The sequence below is a fragment of the Salmo salar genome, chromosome 22 (assembly GCF_965601325.2).
Source record: "Salmo salar chromosome 22, fSalSal1, whole genome shotgun sequence".
In the NCBI taxonomy this organism is placed as follows: Eukaryota; Metazoa; Chordata; class Actinopteri; order Salmoniformes; family Salmonidae; genus Salmo; species Salmo salar.
This window is the reverse complement of record NC_138312.1, coordinates 13,807,857-13,833,831: the sequence shown is the minus strand read 5'-3', so window position 1 is coordinate 13,833,831 and position 25,975 is coordinate 13,807,857. Positions and strand designations below refer to the sequence as shown.

At 41.6% G+C, this 25,975-nt stretch overlaps 2 protein-coding genes and 1 pseudogene across 6 annotated transcripts; 1 reads left to right on the top strand and 2 right to left on the bottom strand.

Moving 5' to 3' along the window:
• Window positions 1–52: 52 nt before the first annotated feature.
• Window positions 53–7,193, bottom strand: mon1bb (MON1 secretory trafficking family member Bb). Of its 4 annotated transcripts, none has more exons than XM_082967384.1 (6): window positions 7,044–7,193; window positions 6,132–6,235; window positions 4,962–5,528; window positions 4,002–4,848; window positions 1,660–1,807; window positions 53–1,395 (listed from the first exon to the last, which is right to left on the bottom strand). In XM_082967384.1, the coding sequence occupies exons 2-6, from the start codon at window positions 6,217–6,219 to the stop codon at window positions 1,174–1,176; spliced, it is 1,872 nt and encodes a 623-aa protein (XP_082823510.1). In that variant the 5' UTR covers window positions 6,220–6,235; window positions 7,044–7,193; the 3' UTR covers window positions 53–1,173. The 4 variants fall into 4 exon arrangements, with proteins under 4 accessions (XP_082823510.1, XP_014021723.3, XP_082823511.1 ...); XM_014166248.3 differs by having other exon boundaries at window positions 4,002–4,794; XM_082967385.1 differs by having other exon boundaries at window positions 7,048–7,193.
• A 1,369-nt stretch (window positions 7,194–8,562) lies between these two features.
• Window positions 8,563–21,941, top strand: LOC106582802 (T-cell leukemia translocation-altered gene protein homolog). 2 transcript variants are annotated; one of them, XM_014166242.3, is made up of 3 exons: window positions 8,563–8,972; window positions 14,625–14,679; window positions 21,546–21,941. In XM_014166242.3, exons 1-3 carry the CDS (start codon window positions 8,762–8,764, stop codon window positions 21,586–21,588), a joined length of 309 nt encoding a protein of 102 aa, XP_014021717.1. In that variant the 5' UTR covers window positions 8,563–8,761; the 3' UTR covers window positions 21,589–21,941. The 2 variants fall into 2 exon arrangements, with proteins under 2 accessions (XP_014021717.1, XP_014021718.1); XM_014166243.3 differs by having other exon boundaries at window positions 8,567–8,972; window positions 14,625–14,713.
• An 835-nt stretch (window positions 21,942–22,776) lies between these two features.
• On the bottom strand, window positions 22,777–24,945 carry LOC123729724 (glycerate kinase-like; annotated as a pseudogene).
• Between the last annotated feature and the right edge of the window lie 1,030 nt (window positions 24,946–25,975).

Genomic DNA, 25,975 nt, shown 5'->3' with positions numbered 1-25,975 from the left:
TTCTTAGTCTCAGAAAAATCGAACATGCCGTTATAAAAGAATGACAAGGTGGTTTGTGCAACCTGGGATTTATTTAAGAACCGAATGAACATGAATACTGTAGATAATATTCCTAACAGCCAAACCTGAACAGCCACCACTCAGGACGTGACACAAAGTCCAGTATAGTTGATCCTGTTATCCAACAAGAATTTGCATGAAGTGTCTCTGAATAAAGAATCCCACAAATTGGGACTCTAATGTGGGATTTTCTGAGTGTGCTGGACAAAGCATTGAACCATCAGGTACTTAAAAGTATATGAGGATGACTAGAGTAGACTGTGGGTGAAGAATTTGGTTCCCAGCAATAAAGGATAGAATGACAATGTAACTGAATATTTACATTACCAGAGCATAATTAACTGAGTTAACATTATTTACAAACTAAACTGCAAAGATAACATGCAAGTCAAACAATTGTATCAATTGAGAACATGTCGAGATCATGTCATATCAAAACAAATATCCACAGAAGTGGTAATCCTTCCAATTTTCATGAAGATGACATTTCAAAAAATCAGACTCATGATTTTTAATTTCCTGTTCATCCCACCAATAACCACACTTAAACTAAATCCTATGTCCAATCCCTGTCAACATCTAAGGTTTCTAGCAATAATTATGAAGGCAGTTGAAAACAAATTCAAGAGTAGTTCTTGTCGTTAATGTAGGTAGTCCCATTTAATTTGTGTCGTGCTACAGTGTCAATGACCAAGCTTGAAATGAAATAGTTATATGTAAGAAGTATTTGATATGATGCATTCGAGAAGTTCTCACCTTTGTTACAATAGAATAAAACAATATAAAAACTCAATATCATTGAAAATGACCTTCAATGTTTCACCACTAGCCAATTTAAAAATGTTTGCCTTCTCTTCACAGATTCCCTGAACATCAACTTGTTCGACTGTAATCTAAAGCGTTAATGCAGTCCCTGTACATGCTTTCTCATAAAGGTACAGAAGAGTCTGAAAGTGTCAAAGGCAAGTTCTCCTTAAATAGTCCAGTGGTCAAAGTTCAATGAAGTACCCAAAGATGTAGGATGTGGTCAGTGCCAAACCTCTTGTAGAACCAGTGTACAAACTACGTGTTGACAGAGTGGAATAGCCGGAGCTAAGCAGAGACAGAGCAGCTCTATAGTAGAGACATGAAGCCATTATCTGTTGAATCCTGCTGGTCAGACCTTCGGGAGCTTTTGCTGGGGTTGGGCGTGGTTGAATACTTGGGTGGGTATCGGATAAAGAGACGGTCCTCCTCCTTCTTGATCCACCGTAGAAGCTTGGTTATGGCGTTAATGGCACAAGCCTTAGTCACCAAGGGGCTGAAGCAGGTGTACAATTCAAATTTACTTGTGACCTATAGAGGAAAGGACAAAGATTGCAATAAGCTGACTTAGCAGATCCATTTCAACAGTTTCAAATACTTTGTAAATTACTGTTACGTTCCATCGAACTGAAAAGTACGCAGCATAAATGCTAGCAATAGCTCACTTCATATCTACACCGGAATGCAGGTCAGTGAGACCAACACTCCAGACTAAATCAGCCTCCAGTACAGAGAGCTTCTTGGAGCTTCCCATAGTAACACTTCCACGTGTAAATCCTTGTGGGAGTGACATACCCAGGCCAGCAGCGTTTCCCTCTCTGCCACGTGGTAGATGAGCTTGAGGGCCCGGGAGGAGCTGTGGATGCGGCCGTGCATGTAGCGGTACAGGTCCAGCAGCCTCATCCTCTCCTCCTCCGTGCTGTAGGGAGCCTCCATCTCTGGGCTGAAATCGACAGCACACAAATGTCAAAAAATAAATAAAAAGACATCAGACATTATGCAGTGCATTTGAAAAGTATTCAGACGTTACAGCCTTGTTCTAAAATGTATTCAATTAAAAAAAGGATCCTCAATCTACACACAACACTCCATAATGACGAAGTGAAAACATGTTGTTAGAAATGTTTGAACATTTATTAAAACGTATAAAACAATAATATCTTATTTACAAAAGTATTCAGACCCTTTGCTATGAGACTCAAAATTGAGCTCAGGTGCATCCTGTTTCCATTGATCATCCTTGATGTTTCTACAACTTGATTGGAGTCAACCTGTGGTAAATTCAATTGATTGGACATGATTTGGAAAGGCACATACCTGTCTGTGTAAGGTCCCACAGTTGACAGTGAATGTCCGAGCAAAAACCAAGCCATGAGGTCGAAGGAATGGTCCGTAGAGCTCCGAGGCAGGATTGTGTCGAGGCACAGATCTGGGGAACAGTACCAACAACTTTCTGCAGCATCGAAGGTCCCCAAAAACACAGTGGCCTCAATCATTCTTACATGGAAGAAGTTTGGAACCACCAAAGCTCTTCCTAGAGCTGGCCGCCTAGCCAAACTGAGCAATCAGGGGAGTAGGGCTTTGGTCAGGGAGGTGACCAAGAACCCGATGGTCACCCGGACGAAGCTCTAGAGTTCCGCTGTGGAGATGGGAGAACTTTCTAGAAGGACAACCATCTCTGCAGCACTGCACCAGTCAGGCCTTTATGGTAGAGTGGCCAGACTGAAGCCACTCCTCAGTAAAAGGCACGACAGCCTGCTTGGAGTTTGCCAAAAGGCAGCTAAAGACTCTCAGACCATGATAAACAAGATTATCTGGTCTGATGAAACCAAGATTGAACTCTTTGGCCTGAATGCCAAGCATCACGTCTGGAGGAAACCTGGCACCATCCCTACGGTGAAGCATGGTGGTGGCAGCATCATGCTGTGGGGATGTTTTTCAGCAGCAGGGACTAGGAGACTAGTCAGAATTGAGGGAAAGATGAATGGAGCAAAGTACAGAGAGATCCTTGATGAAGTCCTGAGCGCTCTGGAACAGGTTCTCAGACTGAGGTGAAGGTTCACCTTCCAACAGGACAACAACCCTATGCACATGGCCAAGACAACGCAGGAGTGGCTTCGGGACAAGTCACTGAATGTCCTTGAGTGGCCCAGCCAGAGCCCAGACTTGAACCTGATCGAACATCACTGGAGAGACCTGAAAATAGCTGTGCAGCAACGCTCCCCATTCAACCCGACATAGCTTGAGAGGATCTGCAGAGAAGAATGGGATAAACTCCCCAAATACAGCTGTGACAAGCTTGTAGCGTCATACCCAAGAAGACTTGTGGCTGTAATCACTGCCAAAGTTGCTTCAACAAAGTACTGAGTAAAGGGTCTGAATACTTGTGTGATATTTCAGTTTTTTTATAAATATGCAATCATTTCTAAAATCATGTTTTTGCCTTGTCATTATTGGGTATTGTGTGTAAAACAATTGAATCCATAAGGGAAAAAGTCAAGGGGTCTGAATACTTTTCCGAATGAACTGTACATGAAAATGGAATTGCCAAACAGCGTTCAGCAAAATATACATGTTTGCTTCCCCAACTTTGATCAAGCTCTAATGTAAGTTAGACAGGCTAACATTTCAGTCTAACGCAGCATCGCGTGGGGAATATTTATTTCCCCAGTTGTATAAGATTTTGCAAGGTTGTGTTCACTGGTACAACTCGTCTAATAACAAACCCAAAGCTACCAATCAAGATAAATAGGTCATTTGGCTTTTTCTTACAGTGAGAATTATACAATCTTGTTAGTATCATTATAGATATCATGCACTTTCAATTTCTATGATTCTTTAATATTAGGATGGTAAAATGCAACAGGCCTACTGGAGGTGGCATATGATCTGACCTGAGGCACATGTTTTTCACATATTACACATCTCCCCTTTGACATTCCTTTTTTGAGTAATTATGTGTGTAGGCTCATCTGTCTGCACATTAAACACATTGCAGAACCAGTATCCAGAATATATTTAGTCCAAAAAGTACATAAAAAAAGAAAAGAAGTTACATGAACTAGACCGATGTGTATCATTCATAATCATTCACGGGGTAAAGGTTACAAAAGGACAACAGAATAGAAAGCACCTACCTGGTGAACTGGGTGAGCTGCTTGTGGTTGTCTGGGACGTCAAAGGGCTTGTACATGAAGTGCCTGAGGTCTGAGACGCCCACCTGGCTCACGCTGTAGGAGTGGGCCTTGGCTATGAGCCTCAGGGAGTTCTGAGCCAGCATGGCCACCTCTATCCTCCTCTTACACTCTGCCACCGCATAAAAGGCCTCCTTATCCGTGGAGAGCAGCAGCAGACACACAGTGCATTCTGGGGGGTCCAGGTAGGAGATGTAGGCATAGAAGTAACAGTCAGGGTTAAAGAGAGGGAGGCAGATGGGAGTCCAGATCTCTCCGGCCTGGAAGGCAGAGGAGGCCCCAATGAGGTTGAGCAGGAGGTGGACGTCAGCAGGCTCCAGCCTGGCGTCCTCGATCACCGTCTTCTCCTGAACGATGGTGAGCAGCTGGTTCTTGGCGATGAGGATGGAGAAGACCAGGTTTGGGGTGATGGCCTTCTGCAGGATCTGGCTGAGGGAGTCCCTGAGAGAGGAGACCAATGGCAGGCAGTGCACCGCTGCCAACAGGAAGCTGGGGTCCGAGTCCACCAGGTTGAGGAGGCCGTCTAGGATCTTCTCGGAGCCGGCCAGTAGTCGCCGCAGGTCATAGTTCTTCTTGTGTTGGAAGATGCGAGCGATGCTGGCCTGGGTGAGGATGCTGATGATCTGGTAGTAGACGTAAAGGAGCTCACCACGCAGCTGCTTCTCTGATTGACGGCTGCTTGACACAGACACCAGCACCAGAGGACCCTTCTGCATGAACACCACTGTGTGCCCATCTGAGGGTGAGGGGGTAGAGAGTACAGACATGGAGGGGAAAAAAGGATGTAAAGCTGTACAGGGGGAGCAAATAATGATGAATAAACACCTATGGTGAACAATTCATTACACTTTCAGTAACAGTTATTGTCAGTCATGAACGTAAGGAAATTCTAGAAATTCTCACCTGAGTAGACAGAGCGGATCATGTTGTCACTACTCTGGACAAAGGACACCAGTGCCATCATGACTCCCATGGTAGACGACAGTGCCTCTTCACTGCCGTAGCGGGAGTATATGGGCTTCCCTGCTTCACTCAGGACAAACACATGCTTCCTGTGCTGCCTCCAGCTCTCCGCCGTCACGTCTTCGTCCCGGTGGGATGGGGGGGCCTCTGGGGCGCCAGTCTCTGACAGTGGAGAGGAACGCCTCTTCACTCCCACACCTTGCTCCTCCAATTTACTCCTGGCCAAAATAGTGACCATAAACTCCCCTGAGTCATCCTGCCCATTCTCAGCTGAAACCTCCTCTGGGACAGTCTCTGGTTGACCACCTGAACAGTTCTGATATTCTATCTTACCGCACGCATTAGTCTCTTCCTCCTTTACCAGAACAGGAGCCTGTTCTAGATCCTGGTCAGGAGCTGCTTGTAGTCCCTTCTCTCCCATAGAATCTGATATAGGTGGATATGTAGGCTCCTCTAAAGTCACATTGGTGTTTTTGTCTCCTCCCACTGTTCCAGCAGGCTCAGGAACTGTGTGATTGTCAGAGGGCAGGGCAGGAGTGTGATAAGAAGAACGTGGAAATCAGACAATACTCAGTAAAATAATCACAAACACTGCAGATCTCCCTACTTTCTTTGTGGAAGCATTTCAAGATCAGCTACATTGCCATTAAACCTCAAGTCAATCTCCACAGCCCAGCGGGAAATCGAATTAGTATAATACAACAATCCCCATAAAAATAGTATGTTGAAGCTAGAGATATGTTTTTTTTGCATGGGCTGCGTCTCAATCCACCGCATCCTCCGATACAGGCATTCCGCATCTGCAGTGAAAAGTGTGTCAGATATAGCACAGACACTTCAAAACAAACTTCCTTCTGTTTTTCCATGTTTGAATCTGTAATTCAATGCGTTTCTATGGGCTAATAGCAGTAAGGCCAAATTCAATATTTCATCAAATATGTTGTACACCTAAGAGGTCCTAAATTTCCAACTGAAATATCTAAATGATCCTTGGTATGACCATCTTAAAACAATTCCAGATGTTAGTTTAGTAGACTCCAGAGGGTTAAAGATGAGCTAACTTTCATTCTGGATTAGATGTCACATGACATAAGAAAGGCATTTCATTACCAGTTGACGGGATGCAGTCAGCAGAGGGTGGATCACAACTTGTTATCTCCCCTGTCTCTCCTTTTTCTTGACTGTCATCTCTCTCCATGTTGACATCACAGACACTGTAAATCACAGGAAATGAAGCATTCATTGGCATACTAGTCATTCATTTGATATTCAGTTAACAGTTCATGTCATCCTACAACAGCACACCACTTGGGTTCGAGCTACGCACCTGGCCACAAACTGGTAATGCAAGTAGCTAACGCCTAGATGACGAGCCAGGTTCAAAATGGGTCAGCAGATGTGGCTTTAGCTTCGGTAGCAAGCCTTCAATGGCATCTTGATAAGATTAAAGCCCCTGCAGTAAGAACATAGCTAAGTAGCCGTATGTTACTCGCAACGTTAGCTTTATCGACTAATAACGCTTTAAAACTTCAACTTGAGTCGTTCGTTTCTTAAAACAGCTAAAGCCACAGACAGGGGGAAGCACATTTGCATCCAAACCAGGGCATCTTATTGTTAAGTTCATATAAGTTCATAATTTGGAACTAATATATATATATATATTTAGCCGTAAGATGCTTTTGGAAAACCGGGCCCTGAACACATCATCATCATTGCAATGCCAACGTTAGGTCTAAATGAAAACGCCTTGTAATCTAACGTCATCATAGCCAACTACCATAAGGTTTAAATGAAAACGTATCTTATTCTAGCTAATTGGATTAATTTACCTACCTAGCTAGTTAGCAAATAAGATAGTTAGCTAGATTTGATTCATTTAGCTTTTCTTCCTGCATGTTTTTATTGCAGGCTACCCCTCACTACACACACTAGCCAGCAAAATACATTCCAGTGCTCCCGAAAACCCCAGTTTTGACGCACACTGATATAACTTGAAATATTGTACAAAAAAACAAAGCTCACCTACGTTTTGATATTCCGTTGTTAAATCGTGTATAACGGGAATTTAGGCCATATAACTGGTAGGCAAATTGCCGAAAAACAATTTTTACACTCAACAGCACATCCGGAATCCCAATGGTGACAGCAGATAGGATACGTTGGCCAATGGTAATTTAGATGGAGCAAGTAATAAACCAATGAGAGGAGGAACTCCCCCTCCCCAGTCAGAGTGCGTGCCAGAGCCGGTCTAGAAGCACGGTTTCGACTGCTCCTGTAGTTTTGCTACAGTACTGCAGTTTAAACAAAGCTTTTTATAACTCTCTTGCACAGGCTCGATGTACACTCACTGGACTCAAACTACAAACATACTACACTGACACTCATATTCACGCCACAAACACACATGCTGCTGCTACTCTCTTTTTTTATTATCTATGCATAGTTACTTTACCCCTACCTACATGTACATATTACCCCGACCAACCCGTACCCCTTGTATATAGCCTCATCATTGTTATTTTATTGTGTTACTCGTTTTCCTTTAGTTTATTTTGCTAAATGTTTCTTACTTAATTTTTTTTAACACTGGATTGTTGGTTAAGGGGTCGTAAGTGAGCATTTCACGGTAAGGTTAACTCTACACCTGTTGTAGACATTGGCCCAATCTAGGTTGTGCCTTTTAGATTTTGAAAAAATTAACTAAGAATTTTTAACTTCTCTTGTTCGACATTGCAGGCGACTGCCGACTGACTGATCTACAAATCACCTTGCGTCATGAATAAATACTGATTATTAGTTGTAGATCAGTCAGTCAGTCACAATTTACCAATGATACATGTGATGGGAAAGTCAGCTCTTTTAACTGACTGATCTTTTCAAATCATTCAGTCAAAAGAATGAATCTTTCGACTAATTTTGTTCATTTGAGTCAGTAATACCCACAGCATGCAGGACCCCTTACCGGTGGATAATGAACTGAAAACTCGAAAGAGTCATGATTCTACAAGCCTCTCGTTCACATATCATAGCGTGCAGGCAGGACCCTATTCCGGCGAGCTGAAAACTCAAAAGAGTCATGATTCTACAAGCCTGTCGTTCACCATAGGGGGCTTATTGGAGATGTAATTTGTGACTGATACTTTAAACAGTGTACAATTATTGATTGTTAGGCAAACAAATAAAAAAAATGTATACACTGGTTGTGCCTCAACCGGACTAGATTGTGAACGACTCTTGGCGCAATGCATTGCTTGAATGCCAAACGATTCGAAGTTCGGGCTGTGTATGTTTTGCTGTTACAAAGCTGTGTCCATCGATAACATTCAATAATCAATTATTTGCAGTCATTCTTGCACCATGTGATCAATTATCAGTTCTAAACATGTATTTTTATTCTCTATGCTCATGATCTATTTTTGTGCGCGAAAATGACAGACAGTTGTTGGTCGGAGCATGTCTCTGGAGCCGCTGAGCCGGAAGAGCGTGTATTAATCCTGCTGTATGACTTATTGTGGCCTGGTCTGCTTCATCTGTTTCGCAAGCGTTCCCGGAAGTCTCGCGATGTTGCGTCTCTGGGTTTAGAATCTCTGAAATATGTAGCTAACACTAAAAGCAAATATTTACATCTCTGAGTTCACTCAAATATTTTTGACGAATTGTAACAGTCAGCCCTAACGTTAGCTGGTTTGGGTAAGGCATGTTTTTTGACAAATCATACACGTTGGGTGGCGTTTTATAAAATGGAAGAGCCGTGGGATTTCGAGTTTTTATCCCGTATTGTGGACGGGTTTGTGTCGTTTCTTTCCGAATTTGTGGATGACTGGTTGGCTAATGATATGAGAGTGTCAATATTCAAGATCTTGTTTAGCTGGCTTGTTGTCAGTCTCATTGCCATCCACTTCGCTTGGAGAGTTTACGGAAACACTGTGAACGATATGTATTACCGACAAGGTGAGCGCTACAGGAAACTAGTTAACATTCATCATATAATGTTTGCCCCCATGACGTTTAGGTCCATGCTAGCTAGCTACAAGTAGCTACACTTTGAAACGGTGGTGATTATGTGAACGCTTCCATACAGCCGTTACACAGTAAGTAGTGTAAAGCATATAGTACAGAGGATTTTCGTCCAACCGATACTTCCAATTCCTGACTTGAGTCCATGTGCCAGACCACAACAATTGGGTAATCTGACTCATTTGGGCCGACAATGTTTCATATAGAAATTATTTTTTAAAGGTTGTCCCTAGAGTTCAGGGTTGCCAGGTGTAGCCTTGATAAATGACTACTGACAATCTGCCCACAAGGCCTGAAATTGCAGCTCAGTCGAGTTGCCACATTTAGCCAATTAACTCTCCATAACCTTGACAGAATTACGAAGGAATCTCGATGTAACTTTTAACGACCTTAGAAGCAAAATTCGTTTTTCCATTAAAATAAGAATTATTGCGACCTAATGTGACTAATAAAGAAATACACTTCAAAAAACGAATGTTAGGCTATTTTCTGGCAATTGTGCCAGATGTTAAGACTATAAACCGTTAGGAATGGCTTATTGGAAGATTGATTTGTCATAGGCTAGGCCCACTGACTAAAATCTGGGTTTATGATTGTAATTCCATTTTGCCATGGTTTGGTTAGCTAGATGCAGGTAGCCTACAGCCCCCAATAGCCTACGCAGTAGATTTAGCAGCTTGCTTAGTTCAAATTGGCATTCAACATGAATAGCAAGGCGATCTCGTGGTAAGAAGTGCGTCCGTTGCCCAATAGGCTACCGAGGACGGGGGTCATCATTTCAATCACTGAATCAAATATTAATAATATGGATATGAACTGCAGCTAGCAGTATTCATTAATTATTTTTCACAAAAACAAATCCCCCAGAATATATATTTGGTTTACTTATACTTTCCATTATTATTTAACTGATAAGACAAGACTTGATTATACATTTTTTTGCTGACATATGATGGGGATTCCTGGTTTGCCTGGGCTGGGGTCACTGGGCAAGAAAAGTTGACTGATAGGGGTGCTGTACAGCTGTGTTGAAGCCACTGTTCCTCCATCTTGGCACTCCCCCACCCCACAGTGGTGTAATGCAGTGGTTCCCAACCCTTTTTGGTTACACTACCACCAACTGCATTTTGTCTACCTGGAGTACCCCTGAAGTACCCCCTCATGTGCATTTTACCAGTAGGCATATGGTCTCATGAATCTTCAAGTACATCCAGGGTTCCCAGTACCCCTGGTTGGGAACCACTGATATAATTTAACAAAGTAAAAAATACTTTGAAGTACTACTTAAGTATTTTTGGGGGTATCCAGAGCTTGATATTAAACCCCTTACATCTAGCGGAACGCCTCACCAATATCCAATGGTATAGCGTGGCGCGAATTACAAATACCTAAAAAATGCAAAAACTTCAATTTTTCAAACATATGACTATTTTACACCATTTTAAAGACAAGACTCTCCTTTATCTAACCACATTGTCTGATTTCAAAAAGGCTTTACAACGAAAGCAAAACATTAGATTATGTCAGGAGAGTACCCATCCAGAAATAATCACACACCCATTTTTCAAGCTAGCATATAATGTCACAAAAACCAAAACCACAGCTAAATGCAGCACCAACCTTTGATGATCTTCATCAGATGACACTCCTAGGACATTATGTTATACAATACATGCATGTTTTGTTCAATCAAGTTCATATTTATATCAAAAACCAGCTTTTTACATTAGCATGTTTTGTTCAGAACTAGCATACCCACCGAAAACTTCCGGTGAATTTACTAACTTACTCACGATAAACGTTCACAAAAAACATAACAATTATTTTAAGAATTATAGATACAGAACTCCTTTATGCAATCGCGGTGTCCGATTTTAAAATAGCTTTTCGGTGAAAGCACATTTTGCAATATTCTGAGTAGATAGCCCGGCCATCATGGCTAGCTATTTTGACACCCACCAAGTTTGGCACTCACCAAACTCAGATTTACTATAAGAAAAATTGGATTACTTTTGCTGTTCTTCGTCAGAATGCACTCCCAGGACTTCTACTTCAACACCCAATGTTGTTTTGGTTCCAAATAATCCATAGTTATATCCAAATAGCTGCGTTTTGTTCTTGTGTTCAAGACACTATCCGAAGGGTGACGCGCCGGCGCGTATCGTGACAAAAAAATTCAAAATATTCCATTACCGTACTTCGAAGCATGTCAAACGCTGTTTAAAATCAATTTTTATGCGATTTTTCTCGTAAAATAGCAATAATATTCCAACCGGGAGACGTTGTATCCGTTCAAACACTGAAAGTAGAAAATGGAGTCGTCACATGCACGCGCGCACCAGTGTCATTGTTCTCAGAACGACTACTTTCCAAAACCCCTACTGTTTTTCGCCCAGGGACTGCAGAGTTATCATTCCACGTTCTGGCGCCTTCTGAGAGCCTATGGGAGCCTTAGAAAATGTCACGTTACAGCAGAGATCCTGTATTTTCGATAAAGAGGCTACAGAAGGCCAAGAAATGGTCAGACAGGGCACTTCCCATATAGAATCTTCTCAGGTTTTGGCCTGCCATATGAGTTCTGTTATACTCACAGACACCATTCAAACAGTTTTAGAAACTTTAGGGTGTTTTCTATCCAAATCAAACAATTATATGCATATTCTAGTTTCTGGGCAGGAGTAATAACCAGATTAAATCGGGTACGTTTTTTATCCGGCCGTGAAAATACTGCCCCCTATCCTAAACAGGTTAAGGCTTGTCCACTTGCCCAGGGCAAGTACAAAAAAAAGGGATAAAACAGATTTATGTTGTCCAAATGGACAAGTAAAAAAAAAAAAATTCACGCAAAAAACACTATCAATCAATTTAGGCTACTCCGATCAGAATTGGATCCGTGTCCTCCGGATCCAATGTGTTTGCACTGTCCTCTATCTAACCAATCTCTGCAGAGCACATGGGAGTATGATTATTGTAGGCCTGCATTGACAGGCACAAGCGGTCTGTCAATCATGCAGTCGGGAGATGCGTTTTTGAGATCACAGCAAGCTTAGCCGCATTTTGTTCATATTCGTTGATAGTGAGTTATTTGCCCAGTTATAGCAAATTTCTGGTCAGCAATAAAAATCCTGTAAAAGTCATGATGTGTGTGCCAGTGGGCCGTTGCCAGAGGAGCGAGAGACATTGCGCAGCACGTAAATTATATACAGATTAAGCAAGGTACTAAACCCCCCCACAAAGTAAAATACTGCACTGATAGGCTACAGTATAAAACCTGTCCATCAACCCTCCATCTGGAGAGCTACTGGGTGTGCAGGCTTTTGAACCAACCCTGATCAAACACACCAGTCAACTTATCAAGGTCCTGTTGAGCAGCTGATTTTTTACGATGTGTACGATGTGTTGTGTTCGAGCAGAGCTGGAGCAAAAGCCTGCACACCCAGTAGCTCTCCTGGAGGATGGTTGGCCACCCTGCAACATTACAACTACAACAAAATACTTTTTTGTAAAATAATTTCCTCATTCAATGAACCAGGGATCAAATGGCTAAGATGGGCGAGGTAGCTAACTAAGATGTTTATCTATTTGTAAGGCTAAAATATTCAGTGAACAGGGTAGATCTTCACAGCATAGGAGTTACTTGTCAATTAGGCTATTCTAAGAATATTTTCGTACTTTGTCAAAATTACATGGCCAGTATTGAATAGAGGAGAATCCTAGATGATTTTGAGTGCTTGATTAACGGTTTTACAACCTGAGTATTCAGCATTGGTTTCATCAACTTCGCACCCCGTATCAACTGCATGTCGGCAATTTGCGATTATACACAAGTGCTGGTGAAAAGTAATTTTAGGACATCGGACATAACAGTGACATTAATACATGCTAATTGCTAAATAGTCAACTAGCCAATTTAAACATATTGTGTAGTTAGGCTTATTATCTAGTTAAGGCCACAACGGCAGGAGATATATACCACATGGGATCAGAGACCAGCAGCCTTCCATTGTCAATACCAGTGATAATTATGAATGTTATTTTGTGAAGTGGTTCCTTGCATTATACAACCCAATTTATTAATGTATTTGTTACAGACCATTTTTGAGGGGTGGGACAAATGACTTGACTCAAGTAAAAAGGCTGTTGTACTTTTCCGGAGGACAAGTGGCTAAAAAGTTAATGTCAAGCCATGGTATCTGTACTTTATTTGACTATTTATATTTTTGACAACATTAACTTTTATAGCACTACTTTCCTAAAGAAAATATGTACTTTTTGCTCTTATACAGTTTCCCTGACACCCAAAAGTACTCAATACATTTTGAATGCTTAGCAGGGCAGGAAAATGGTGAAATTCACCTACCTCTGACCTACCTCTGATCTGGCAGACTCACTAAACACAAATGCTTTGTTTGTAAATGATGCATGAGTGTTGGAGTGTGCCCCTGGCTATCCATAAAATATAATTGTGGTGTCTAGTTTGCTTAATATAAGGAAGTTGAAAGGATTTATAGTGTTTTGATACTGAAGTATATTTAAAACCAGATGCTTTTAGACTTTTACTCAAGTATTTTACTGAGTGACTTTTACTTGAGTCATTTTCTATCACAATTGGGTACTTTTTCCATCACTGCCAGTGTAAAACATATATTTTGGAAACTTTAGAAAAGCATTTATTAATGTCAACATTTGTTTTTACAATGTTTATTCTATTACAGACACGAATGTATACTTTGAAATTATATTATTTGAGCTGAAAAAAAAATCAAAATTTTCCTTAGTATAATTTTGAGATTACTAATGTTACTGTCCCCACTAAAATAAAAAATACTTATATACGTGTAATTTTGTTCTTGAAATACTGTAGAACTCCATTAATTTCTATAATTTAGAGGACTGCTCAGGAGTGCCAATATGGCTGACCGGTGGCTTCAAAGCCTCGCAATTGCCGAAACATACAGTAGCATCAGCAATCCAGGGTTTATATACATCATTGGATGACACTCACTTGTCTTGATCATTGATAAGATTTGAAATAGACAAGATCGCGGCGTACACATTGTTGGATTACTTCATGTAGCAAAACATATATATATTTTTTGAATAACTGACCACTTGCAACAGAAACATGGAAGTTTAGAAGACATGCATTGTCTTCCAAGTCGGGAATTGAGGAAGTATCAGCAAGTAAAGTTTGGTCAAATTCCCTGTGCTATGCTTTACACTGGGAAAATCCATTTTGCATGGCCCAGTGCCCCAGATGGGCAGTTTGCTCATTTTAGACCAATCCATTGGTCCTGAAGTGAACACCACCCACTCGGGGCACTGGGCCATGCAAAACGAACTTGACCGCTACCTACTTTGTAACGACTGTATGGAAGCATTCAAATACCATGCCGTTTCAAATTGTACTAGTTCTATGTCTGAAAGGCATACTGCCATGTAGTTTCAACCGCAACTGGATTCTGACAGGACATTGGGCTTGATCTGTATAAACCCAATGTCCCGTCAAATTGGAATCCAGTTGCGGTCGAAGCTAGCTGCCATGAAGTGCTAGCTAACATGTATTGTTGTGCTCTAACATTTTAGGTACTAGTGGACAGAATGGAGGCACACCTGACACTGCACCTCACCGCAGTGGATGGTAGGTGTCCAAGCATCCATGTGTCTCCCTCCAGGTACCCATAATACTGACTTGTTCTCTACAGTCACAATACAGTGTCGTTTTCTCTAGCTATTCACTGGACTCCACACATTTGATTTTCCCATTATGAGTTTAGTTAACGCTAGTTGGTTGCTTCCTACTGTTAAAAGCAGTGTGTGTACCTAAATGAAAAAAGAACCTTTACAAATGTAGATAGAGAAAAGCTGACCCCCCCTATATCATTTGGGATGCTTTTAAGGCGTACATTAGGGGAATGATGATCTCATACTCTGCAAAAGTTAGACATTTTTATTGAACAAAAATAAAATCACTATTTTCGAAAAAGTCCATAAACATTTTTTATTTACAAGGTAAGGAAGAAAATAACATTTCTGAACTTAAGCAGGAATATGATATTTTACTTTTGAAGAGAGCAAACAACTACAGGCTGAACTCCAATAAAGCATACTACTTAATGGTAAACAAACCTGGTAAACATCTTGCAGCAGTCAAAATGAATACACGCCAATAGTTATAATTTTAAGATAAAGATGCGTTAATTAGAAACAACACAATTAATTACAATTTTAAAAGCTATGAAAATCTATATAAATCAGAAACAATATTTCACTTTAAAAAAAAAAAGATTGCCGTTTTGAAACTACAGTAAATGTGCAGTATGGTATTTTGGAAGCAGGTTTTGCAGATTCATACTGCATTTAATGTACTGCAGTTATGCAGTTATACTGCAGTTATACTGCACTCTGACTGCAATCTTTTTTCTTAAGGGTTAGACTGATCCTACAGCCTTAGACTCATCAACCCTCAATTATCAGAAGATAAAATAAACACTTAAAACAGACTTGATACATATCAATCAAACTGTTTTATTAAAAATAGACGCACAAATACAAAATGTTTGGAACACCTTCCATAATATTGCCCTCAGAACAGCCTCCATTCGTCTGGGCATATGGACTACAAGGTGTGAAAAGTGTTCCACAGGGATGCTGGCCCATGTTGACTCCAATGCTGCCCACATTTGTGTCAAGTTGGCTGGATATCCTTTGGGTGGTGGACCATTCTTGATACACACGGGATACTGTTGAGCGTGAAACCCAGCAGCGCTTCACTTCTTGACACACACAAACCGGTGCGCGTGGCACCTACTACCTACCATACCCCGTTCATAGGCACTTAAATATTTTGTCTTGCCCACTCTGAATGGCACACATATACAATCCATGTCTCAATTGTCTAAAAATCCTTATTTAACCCGTCTCCTCCCCTTTGTCGACATTGATTTCATGGGGATTTAAAAGGTGACATCAATAAGGGATCATAGCGTACACCTAGGTTCACCTGGTCAGTCTGTCATGGAAAGAGCAGGTGTTCCTAATGTTTTGTACACTCAGTGTACAAGAACGTTTCAGTTTAATGCATTGTGCAAAAAAACAAGATATAGATTTGATGCAGAAAAAGGCTTTTGACTGTTTCGAATGGCCTTTTCTATTCAAAACTTTGGAAGCTTTCAACTTTCCAGCTGAAATAATGAATTGAATAAAAAATATACACATATTTTAAAGCAAAAATATACACAATACATTATCTGATTAAATTGCTTTAGAAAGGGGCATAAGACAGGGATGTCCTCTCTCTCCCCTTCTGTTTGCACTGGCAATTGAACCTCTTGCAGAAAGAATTAGACAGGACCGAAACATAACAGCTATCATTATTGGTAAACATATATATATATGTGTGTGTGTGTGTGTGTGTGTGTGTGTGTGTGTGTGTGTGTGTGTGTGTGTGTGTTTACCAATAATGATAGCTGTTCACACACACACACTTATTTGCAGATTATCTCCTGATATTCCTGACCAATATTAAACTCTATGCCCCCCCCTTGCAAAAAAATATTTTCAGAACTTTAAAATATCAGGCTATGCCATTTACATGGGCAAAAAATGAAATCATGGCAATAGGAAAAATAATACTCATGATCTACAGTAATCCTTTAAGTGGACCACAAAAAAATGAATTAGGATGCTTAATAAGTGACAACAAACCACAAATATATAAAGATAACTTTATCCCATCACTCAGCAATATGAAAGCAGATCTAATTAAATGGAAAAATCTTCCCATAAATCTTACAGGTAGAATAAACCTCTTCAGAATGGCATGGCTCCCAAAGTTTTTATACTTATTCTCAGTAATACAAATTATCCCACTGAAGACATTCTTTAAAAAAGTATACTTGGTCATAAGACTTTTATATGGGCAAATAACACTCCTAGAACAAAAAGGAAAGTTTTACATCTTCCTTAGTCTGAGGGTGGTTTTAACTTTCCAGACTTGGAATTGTAATCAACTCACCACCCAGGGCTTTTTTACTTGCGACATATAGTTAAATGCACTAAAGAGGAACGATGGGTACATATTGAAGATGCGCATGCTCATTCCAATAATCTTTTCACGTGTCTATTTTCAAAGGATAAAGCGAAAGAACATAAACAAATTCATAGTTAAGAGCACTATAACAATATGGGAAAAAAATTCAACATATTCTACAAGAACCAATATCACTCCCTAAAAACGCATCCTTATGGAACAATCCTTGGATAGCTTTTCAGAATTCACTGATAAATTGGTCCACATGGAAAACTAAAGGCATAGAAACCGTAAATTACTTGGTAATAGGAAATACATTTATTTCCATGACTGCATTAAAAAGCAATTTTGGACTGACCAATAAAAAAATGTTTTTTCACGTACATGCATTCAATTTTCCTATGAAGAAATTTCATTTCAAAATCTTTTGAACATCAGAGCAATCTTGAGGGAATCCTATTTGAGTCAGAAAATGATATTCATATGACAAGTAAGATATACAAAACCTTGGAGAGAGCCTACCCAACTGACTATCTCTTTAAAAAATATATAAACTATTGGAACCAAGACCGAAAAACTGAATGTTGGAAAATAACTAATGAAATTACAGTTAATGAAAATGTACGCTTAATACAGTATACAGTGAGGGGAAAAAGTATTTAATCCCCTGCTGATTTTGTACGTTTGCCCACTGACAAAGAAATGATCAGTCTATACTTTTAATGGTAGGTTTATTTGAACAGTGAGAGACAGAATAACAACAACAAAAAAACAGAAAAACGCATGTCAAAAGTGTTATAAATTGATTTGCATTTTAATGAGGGAAATAAGTATTTGACCCCCTCTCAATCAGAAAGATTTCTGGCTCCCAGGTGTCTTTTATACAGGTAACGAGCTGAGATTAGGAGCACACTCTTAAAGGGAGTGCTCCTAATCTCATTTTGTTACCTGTATAAAAGACACCTGTCCACAGAAGCAATCAATCAATCAGATTTCAAACTCTCCACCATGGCCAAGACCAAAGAGCTCTCCAAGGATGTCAGGGACAAGATTGTAGACCTACACAAGGCTGGAATGGGCTACAAGACCATCGCCAAGCAGCTTGGTGAGAAGGTGACAACAGTTGGTGCGATTATTCGCAAATGGAAGAAACACAAAAGAACTGTCAATCTCCCTCGGCCTGGGGCTCCATGCAAGATCTCACCTCGTGGAGTTGCAGTGATCATGAGAACGGTGAGGAATCAGCCCAGAACTACATGGAAGGATCTTGTCAATGATCTCAAGGCAGCTGGGACTATAGTCACCAAGAAAACAATTGGTAACACACTACACCATGAAGGACTGAAATCCTGCAGTGCCCGCAAGGTCCCCCTACTCAAGAAAGCACATATACATGCCCGTCTGAAGTTTGCCAATGAACATCTGAATGATTCAGAGGACAACTGGGTGAAAGTGTTGTGGTCAGATGAGACCAAAATGGAGCTCTTTGGCATCAACTCAATGAGCCGTGTTTGGAGGAGGAGGAATGCTGCCTATGACCCCAAGAACACCATCCCCACCGTCAAACATGGAGGTGGAAACATTATGCTTTGGGGGTGTTTTTCTGCTAAGGGGACAGGACAACTTCACCGCATCAAAGGGACGATGGACGTGGCCATGTACCGTCAAATCTTGGGTGAGAACCTCCTTCCCTCAGCCAGGGCATTGAAAATGGGTCGTGGATGGGTATTCCAGCATGACAATGACCCAAAACACATGGCCAAAGCAACAAAGGAGTGGCTCAAGAAGAAGCACATTAGAAAATCTGTGGAGGGAGCTGAAGGTTCGAGTTGCCAAACGTCAGCCTCGAAACCTTAATGACTTGGAAAAGATCTGCAAAGAGGAGTGGGACAAAATCCCTCCTGAGATGTGTGCAAACCTGGTGGCCAACTACAAGAAACGTCTGACCTCTGTGATTGCCAACAAGGGTTTTGCCACCAAGTACTAAGTCATGTTTTGCAGAGGGGTCAAATACTTATTTCCCTCATTAAAATGCAAATCATTTTATAAAATTTTTAACATGCGTTTATCTTCATTTTTTTGTTGTTATTCTGTCTCTCACTGTTCAAATAAACCTACCATTAAAATTATAGACTGATCATTTCTTTGTCAGTGGGCAAACGTACAAAATCAACAGGGGATCAATTACTTTTTTCCCTCACTGTATAAACTAATGTATATAATTTATTACACGGGGCAGAATTCGCAAATTCTACAGCACAACGGCAGAGTCATGTCTTAGTGTAAAACTAACAATGACTCAATAATCCATGCCTTCTGGGAATGCTGTAAATTCCAAAAGTTATGGGCGGAGTTAGGTTGGCTGTCAAAGTATTACAATATAAAAGTACTTTTAATCCGTCTGTCTGCATATTTCAAGACATGGCTTATGAGGTTGCAGTCCAATGATTTTGATGATACTTTTCTCGTCAATCATCTTGAAAAAACGTATACTTAAACTGGAAATCAACCAATCCTCTATTGTTAACACAATATAAAGGTCAATTTCTTTATTATCTAAATGTTGAAAGTGCTTGGGGGACGGAGAGGGAAAAAATTGTGCAGTTTTAGGCCATGTGGCAGAGAGTGATGTGGGCGCTGGAAATGGGGGTGTGAGCAGGTGGGTCTGGGCAGGTGTGGTGATGTACAGTTGAAGTCGGAAGTTTACATACACTTTAGCCAAATACATTTAAACCCAGTTTTTCACAATTTAATCCTTGTAAATATTCCCTGTCTTAGGTCAGTTAGGATCACCCCTTTATTTTAAGAATGTGAAATGTCAGAATAATAGTAGAGAGAATGATTTTTCAGCTTTTATTTCTTTCATCACATTCCCAGTGGGTCAGAAGTTTACATACACTCAATTAGTATTTGGTAGCATTGCCTTTAAATTGTTTAACTTGGGTCAAACATTTCGGGCAGCCTTTCACAAGCTTCCCGCAATAAGTTGCGTGAATTTTGGCCCATTCCTCCTGACAGAGCTGGCGTAACTGAGTCAGGTTTGTAGGCCTCCTTGCTCGCACACGCTTTTTCAGTTCTGCCCACAAATTTTCTATGGGATTGAGGTCAGGGCTTTGTGATGGCTCTCCAATACCTTGACTTTGTTGTCCTTAAGCCATTTTGCCACAACTTTGGAAGTATGCTTGGCGTCATTGTCCATTTGGAAGACCCATTTGCGACCAAGCGTTAACTTCCTGACTGATGTCTTGAGATGTTGCTTCAATATATCCATATAATTTTGCTCCCTCCTCATGCCATCTATATTGTGAAGTGCACCAGTCCCTCCTGCAGCAAAGCACCCCCACAACATGATGCTGCCACCCGCGTGCTTCACGGTTGGGATGGTGTTCTTCGGCTTGCAAGAATCCCCCTTTTTCCTCGAAACATAACGATGGTCATTATGGCCAAAAAGTTCTATTTTTGTTTCATCAGACCAGAGGACATTTCTCCAAAAAGTACGATCTTTGTCCCCATGTACAGTTCCAAACCGTAGTCTGGCTTTTTTTATGGCGGTTTGGAGCAGCGGCTTCTTCCTTGCTGAGCGGTCTTTCAGGTTATGTCGATATAGGACTTTTTTACTGTGGATATAGATACTTTGTACCTGTTTCCTCAGGCATCATCACAAGGTCCTTTGCTGTTGTTCTGGGATTGATTTGCACTTTTCGCACCAAAGTACGTTAATCTCTAGGAGACAGAACGCATCTCCTTCCTGAGCTGTGTGATGGCTGAGTGGTCCCATGGTGTTTATACTTGCGTACTATTGTTTGTTCAGATGAACGTGGTACCTTCAGGCACTTGGTAATTGCTCCCAAGGATGAACCAGACTTGTGGAGGTCTACTATTATTTTTCTGAGGTCTTGGCTGATTTCTTTTGATTTTCCCATGATGTCAAGCAAAGAGGCACTGAGTTTGAAGGTAGGCCTTGAAATACATCCACAGGTACACCTTAAATTGACTCAAATGATACCAATTAGCCTAACAGAAGCTTCTAAAGCCATGACATAATTTCTGGAATTTTCCAAGCTGTTTAAAGGCCTTGTCAACTTAGTGTATGTAAACTTCTGACCCACTGGAATTGTGATACAGTGAATTATAAGTGAAATAATCTGCCTGTAAACAATTGTTGGAAAAATTACTTGTCATGCACAATGTAATGTCCTAACCGACTTGCCAAAACTATAGTTTGTTAACAAGAAATTTGTGGAGTGTTTGAAAAACAAGTTTTAATGACTCCAACCTAAGTGTATGTAATCTTCCAACTTCAACTGTAGATGTTTGTGAGCTTAGGTATGTTGTCATTTGTATGTGTGTTTTTCTATTCAAAAATATATTATAATTACAACAAAAAAAGCAGTAGGTGTGTGACTCCTTTCTTTGTCTGTTACATTGGTGAGTTACATTGGTGCGTGATTGTGATAATGTTTTCTATCTGTCAGGGAGAGTGCTGCAGGAGACACCATCAAGACACACCGTGAGTGACAGACGGGACATAACAAGTTGGACTACATTCTACTTGCTCTCTGTCTAATCAGACAGAGTTGCTGAGGGGACACAGACTTGATATGTTGTGCCTTTTCAAATGGGCTGGAGTTCATTGATGAGGTGGGCCTGCAGACACTTCCTTACTCTACGCTGAAAAATTATTTTCCCCCGGACGGTTGTCATGAAGAGGTAACTGTTATCAGGCTCAGTTTACATCCAGACAGCCACACCATGCGATAAGCTAAGATATTCTCTCATATGCCATATCTTTTTAAATCTCATATTTTAAAATGTAGCTCATGTAAATTTGTACCGCCTTTGATTGGTGAGCCATTAAAATATCTATCCAAGTCTGTGTCCTCTGATTGGTTGTAGCTTGAACTGAAATGTTATTCTAATCTACCGGTAGACAGAATCTGAAAAGACTCGACAACTGCTGTGAGTTGTGACTGCTGTTATGTTCATAACATATATTATTGTATAAATAAGGAGCTGTTTTTATTTCCACTGGAGCAAGGATACATAGTAATTCATGAAGAGTGCACTGGAGCAAGACTACTGTGGAGAAAGTGGTCAGAGATAGAAGCCTTACATCAAATGGCAGCTCCCCTCGAACTCTGATTTCTTTTTCTTGACAGACTTACATTATTATACTCGTTGTACACCCCTTCTATGGCTGGAACCTCCATATTGAGAAGGAGCAAATGCATGAGGCCTCTGACTCTTCTGATTGCTATAAAAATATAAAACAGTGAAGGCCATTAATGCCTTTTATTGTCTCAGGTGCAGGTAGGTACCTGGAGAAGGCTATTTAATTGTACATTTTGTAATTTATGGTCTTGTGCAATTGACTAGTAGATTCTAAAGAATTTTATTTTTTTAATCACATTTAGTAATTTTTTTTCATTTTCTAATATGATGTCCAGCACACAACCCACAATTGCTCTGTACAAGAACACTCCACAAATAACCAAAAAGTAAACAATTTACGGTATTCATTATTTATTATAGACATAACTAACTGCGACTTTTTAAATTAAACGTGGACTTCCAGAAGGGCTTGCTGGGAAGGGGTATAATTGGCAAGGTCAACTTCGAAAAGCTGCGCTCTGAATATATTTAAGTCTACTCTGTATGGATTCATACTGAAATGTGTGCTTAGCTGCTTTCAGGCCATCGTCTTCATCAACGACCAGACACGACTATGGGGATTGGTGGGATCAGCAGGATGTGCACATCCATCACATTGGTACCCATTAACCCTGGTAGGAGCAGTCACTGCCGACCAGACAGGTGTGAAAAGGTGAAGGAATCATTGTTAATGAGGATGCCTTCAGTGTCTAGCCCCTGTGCTCGTGGTTCTTCTCCAAGCCCTGCGTCTATGACCGCCCCTGCTGCCTCAGTTGGCCATCCTGACCATCTGTCCCACCACTCAGGAACAGGGGACCCTTCGGAGGGAGTGCCATGCCTCCCAGCTCCAGCCCCACTCGCAGGGCTAACTCTTGGTTCTGCCCACCACGCCCCTTACCTGTCAACTGCGCAGTGGGCTCTCCCCCAGCCAGCAGATGGTGGCTCTCCAGCCCTCCCCACGCCAAGCACCTGCATGGCACGCACAAATCCCAACTCTCCACGCCCGTCTCGGGCCCCAGCTTCAGAATCTCAGCAGGCAACTCAGGAGGGGGCTCGTCACGGGAGCAGGGAAAGTGAGCCAGTAGACCATAAAGGCGAGACAGACTGTACGTCCCCACACACCACTGGCGACAGCACAACTGGACGGAATCCGAGCTCCCCCACACGTCACCCTGCGCATTCCAGAGCAATGCTGTTGGAGCCAATCACAGCATTGAGAACAAATGCCACCCTGTCTGACTGCTCTCCAGCCTCCTCCCACCGGGGACCTGCTTGACGGAGGTGGGAAGAGAGGCTGCGGTTAGCCCATAGCGGTCCAGCACCGACCAAATCTCCTCAGGCCACGCCTCAGTCTACAATGTGGGGCCGCTGGGCTTTTAAATCCAGGGGATCTCAGATTACATCAGGCAGAACCAGGGCCACCACCTGTTTAGAAAATGTTAACAGGGAAATTGTATTTTACCAAATATGACCACAATATAAAAGTTAATGTGCACGAAGTTTAGGTTTTTGGGTGAAAGCTCTATAATGAGCTAGTAGAGTTAGAGTCTTATCTGAGCAGGGTGAGCGCAGTGTGCAAGTCCGCCTCCCTTCAATAACGACGGCATGGCGAACAGAGTTAAGCTCCTGAATGGTAGCCCCAACACCAAGCCAGTCTGTGTGTAACATTCTGTTTTTCTTGAAGAGAGATGAGTGGGACTGGGGCAGGCAAGAGTGCAGACCCTCCTACATGTGTTAAATGTCCAATGCAGCAGAATGTATCTCTATAAAATCATTTCTGGGTAACAATTAAGTCTTACTGTGATTGTTTAATTAAAATGGTGTAATAAAATGTTTTTTTTAGCATAGAGCAATTTTTCAAGCAAGAATTTAGCCTAGGACTGACTGAGTGGAGAGAGAAATAAAACAATTGTTTTTGGCATAGTTTTGAACTTTTTCTCTGTGGTCTAACTAATTTATTGCACGGTGATGTCACCATAGAAGGTCAAAACAGGTAGACATTTAAGGCGGTCTTTTCAAACAGCTCTTACACTAAATGGGCATTATGCTATTTTCACAATTTAACAGTATTACTCCAACTTCATAGTGTGGAAATATGTATAAAATACAGTAAAATCAAGTGTTTGACTGCACTGGGCTTTAAAGATATTTATGGACACCCTGTAGCTTCGGTGATTTCAAATGAAGTAATAACTATATAGTTTGTTCGACAATTAAATTGTGGTAGTAGTTCGGTATCAATTTACTTGAAATTAGTACAAGCAACAGGTCATTCTGTCAGTGTGCTGGCCAGCCTCTTGATACATTCGGCTGCTCCCTGGGCATCAGTATCAGCGTCTGGCAGGTTGTGTTTAGCTCCCTCCATCACTGTGATACGACTTCCATTCTTCAACCACATCTGGCTGAGGAGAAATTAATTTACCAACCAACCCATCCCACCCACAAACACTTATTCTAGTTTGAGTTGCTTACTCTTTCCCATGCTGCTGAAGTGTCTCCTTTATCCCGTGTGGCACTCACTCCTCTCACCAAGTGGTCTCCCACAATCCTCTCTGCCTCGGCAGCCATACCTGACACATTTTTGCCAAAGTCCACAAGGTGAAGGTTGTTTCTGAGCGTGAAGCTGTGGCCATTCACTAGGAAGGTGTCCCCTGTATGCTCCAGACCCCGCCGCACCACAATGTCTGGTTGCACACCTGTAGCAAACACCTCCCATGCCCGCATGTCTGAAAACCGTGGATCCCCTTACCCCCACAAGGGCCAGTAAAGACAAAGGGGCCTACTAGTTGACCTTCTGTCCCTTACCTTGAGATGCCCACACAACACATCAAATAACCACATATTCACTCAGCATTTAGTTGACAAGACTCAAGTCATTATGAGAGAATCCTAGTGAGGTTGCCTACACAGGGTATGGGGAACCTCTGGATTTCCTCTGTGTGAGAGCTGTGTACTTGCAGAGTCAGGATCAGCACTAAGGCAGTGTCGCAAAGTTGAATGTGTATCTTCCGTGTAATGATTGACTCAAGCTTGACCATAGGGCAGAAAAAAAGTGAGCAGGCTGTGTGTTTGTCTTCAGATGATTTTGTACAATCAGGGACTATACAGGGTCAACCCAACAGCAGTGCTGCTCAGTTTGAGCTAATTGGTATAAAATATTGGCTTTGGAATGAGGACAGGGCCACCTGTGCCACCTTGTGGAGTGAATGAGTGGTTAATGTTCAAACCTCTTTCACTTATAACTCTAACATCAAGATGGGCGAGAAGGGTGCAATTGCGGCCTGCAATTTGGGGCATTCCTGCATCTGCAGGAACCCCTCTTTATACTTCTATTGGTCATTTTTTTAAGTTGTGGGAGGCGGGGGTGCTCCAGTGCAGTAGGTGGCGTTAACTTTGCACAATAACCTTGGATGCCAGCCACCAATAAACCCCACAGAAGAAGGGGCGGGGGCGACAATGGTAGCTAGCTAGCTGTACGCTGGTAGACAGTGTCCTTCGTCCCCGCATGTCGGGCACTGTTTTCCTACAGATCTGTTAACGATGGCAAAGGCAGGTGGGACCGAAGGACACTGTGCTAGCTTAGCCAGCTAGTCCGGTACACAGCAGGTGGGAAGCGACACCAAATCTGTGGCGACACCATTTGCTAGCTAACTAGCATGCTAGCTAGAAGACGGTATCACTAACTAGCAAGGTAGCTAGTTAGCTAGCACATGGTGTGTCCCCATCCTCCCACCTGCTGTGCTAGCGGGGCGAC

Coding starts and splice junctions, on each gene's coding strand:
- mon1bb (XM_082967384.1), bottom strand. CDS start 6,219: ATGGAGAGAGATGACAGTCAAGAAAAAGGAGAGACAGGGGAGATAACA. Junction 5,529..6,131: donor TGACTGCATCCCGTCAACTG/GTAATGAAATGC, acceptor ACAATCACACAG/TTCCTGAGCCTGCTGGAACA. Junction 1,808..4,001: donor CAGCTCACCCAGTTCACCAG/GTAGGTGCTTTC, acceptor TGTCGATTTCAG/CCCAGAGATGGAGGCTCCCT.
- LOC106582802 (XM_014166242.3), top strand. CDS start 8,762: ATGGAAGAGCCGTGGGATTTCGAGTTTTTATCCCGTATTGTGGACGGG. Junction 8,973..14,624: donor CGATATGTATTACCGACAAG/GTGAGCGCTACA, acceptor CTAACATTTTAG/GTACTAGTGGACAGAATGGA. Junction 14,680..21,545: donor GCACCTCACCGCAGTGGATG/GTAGGTGTCCAA, acceptor TCTATCTGTCAG/GGAGAGTGCTGCAGGAGACA.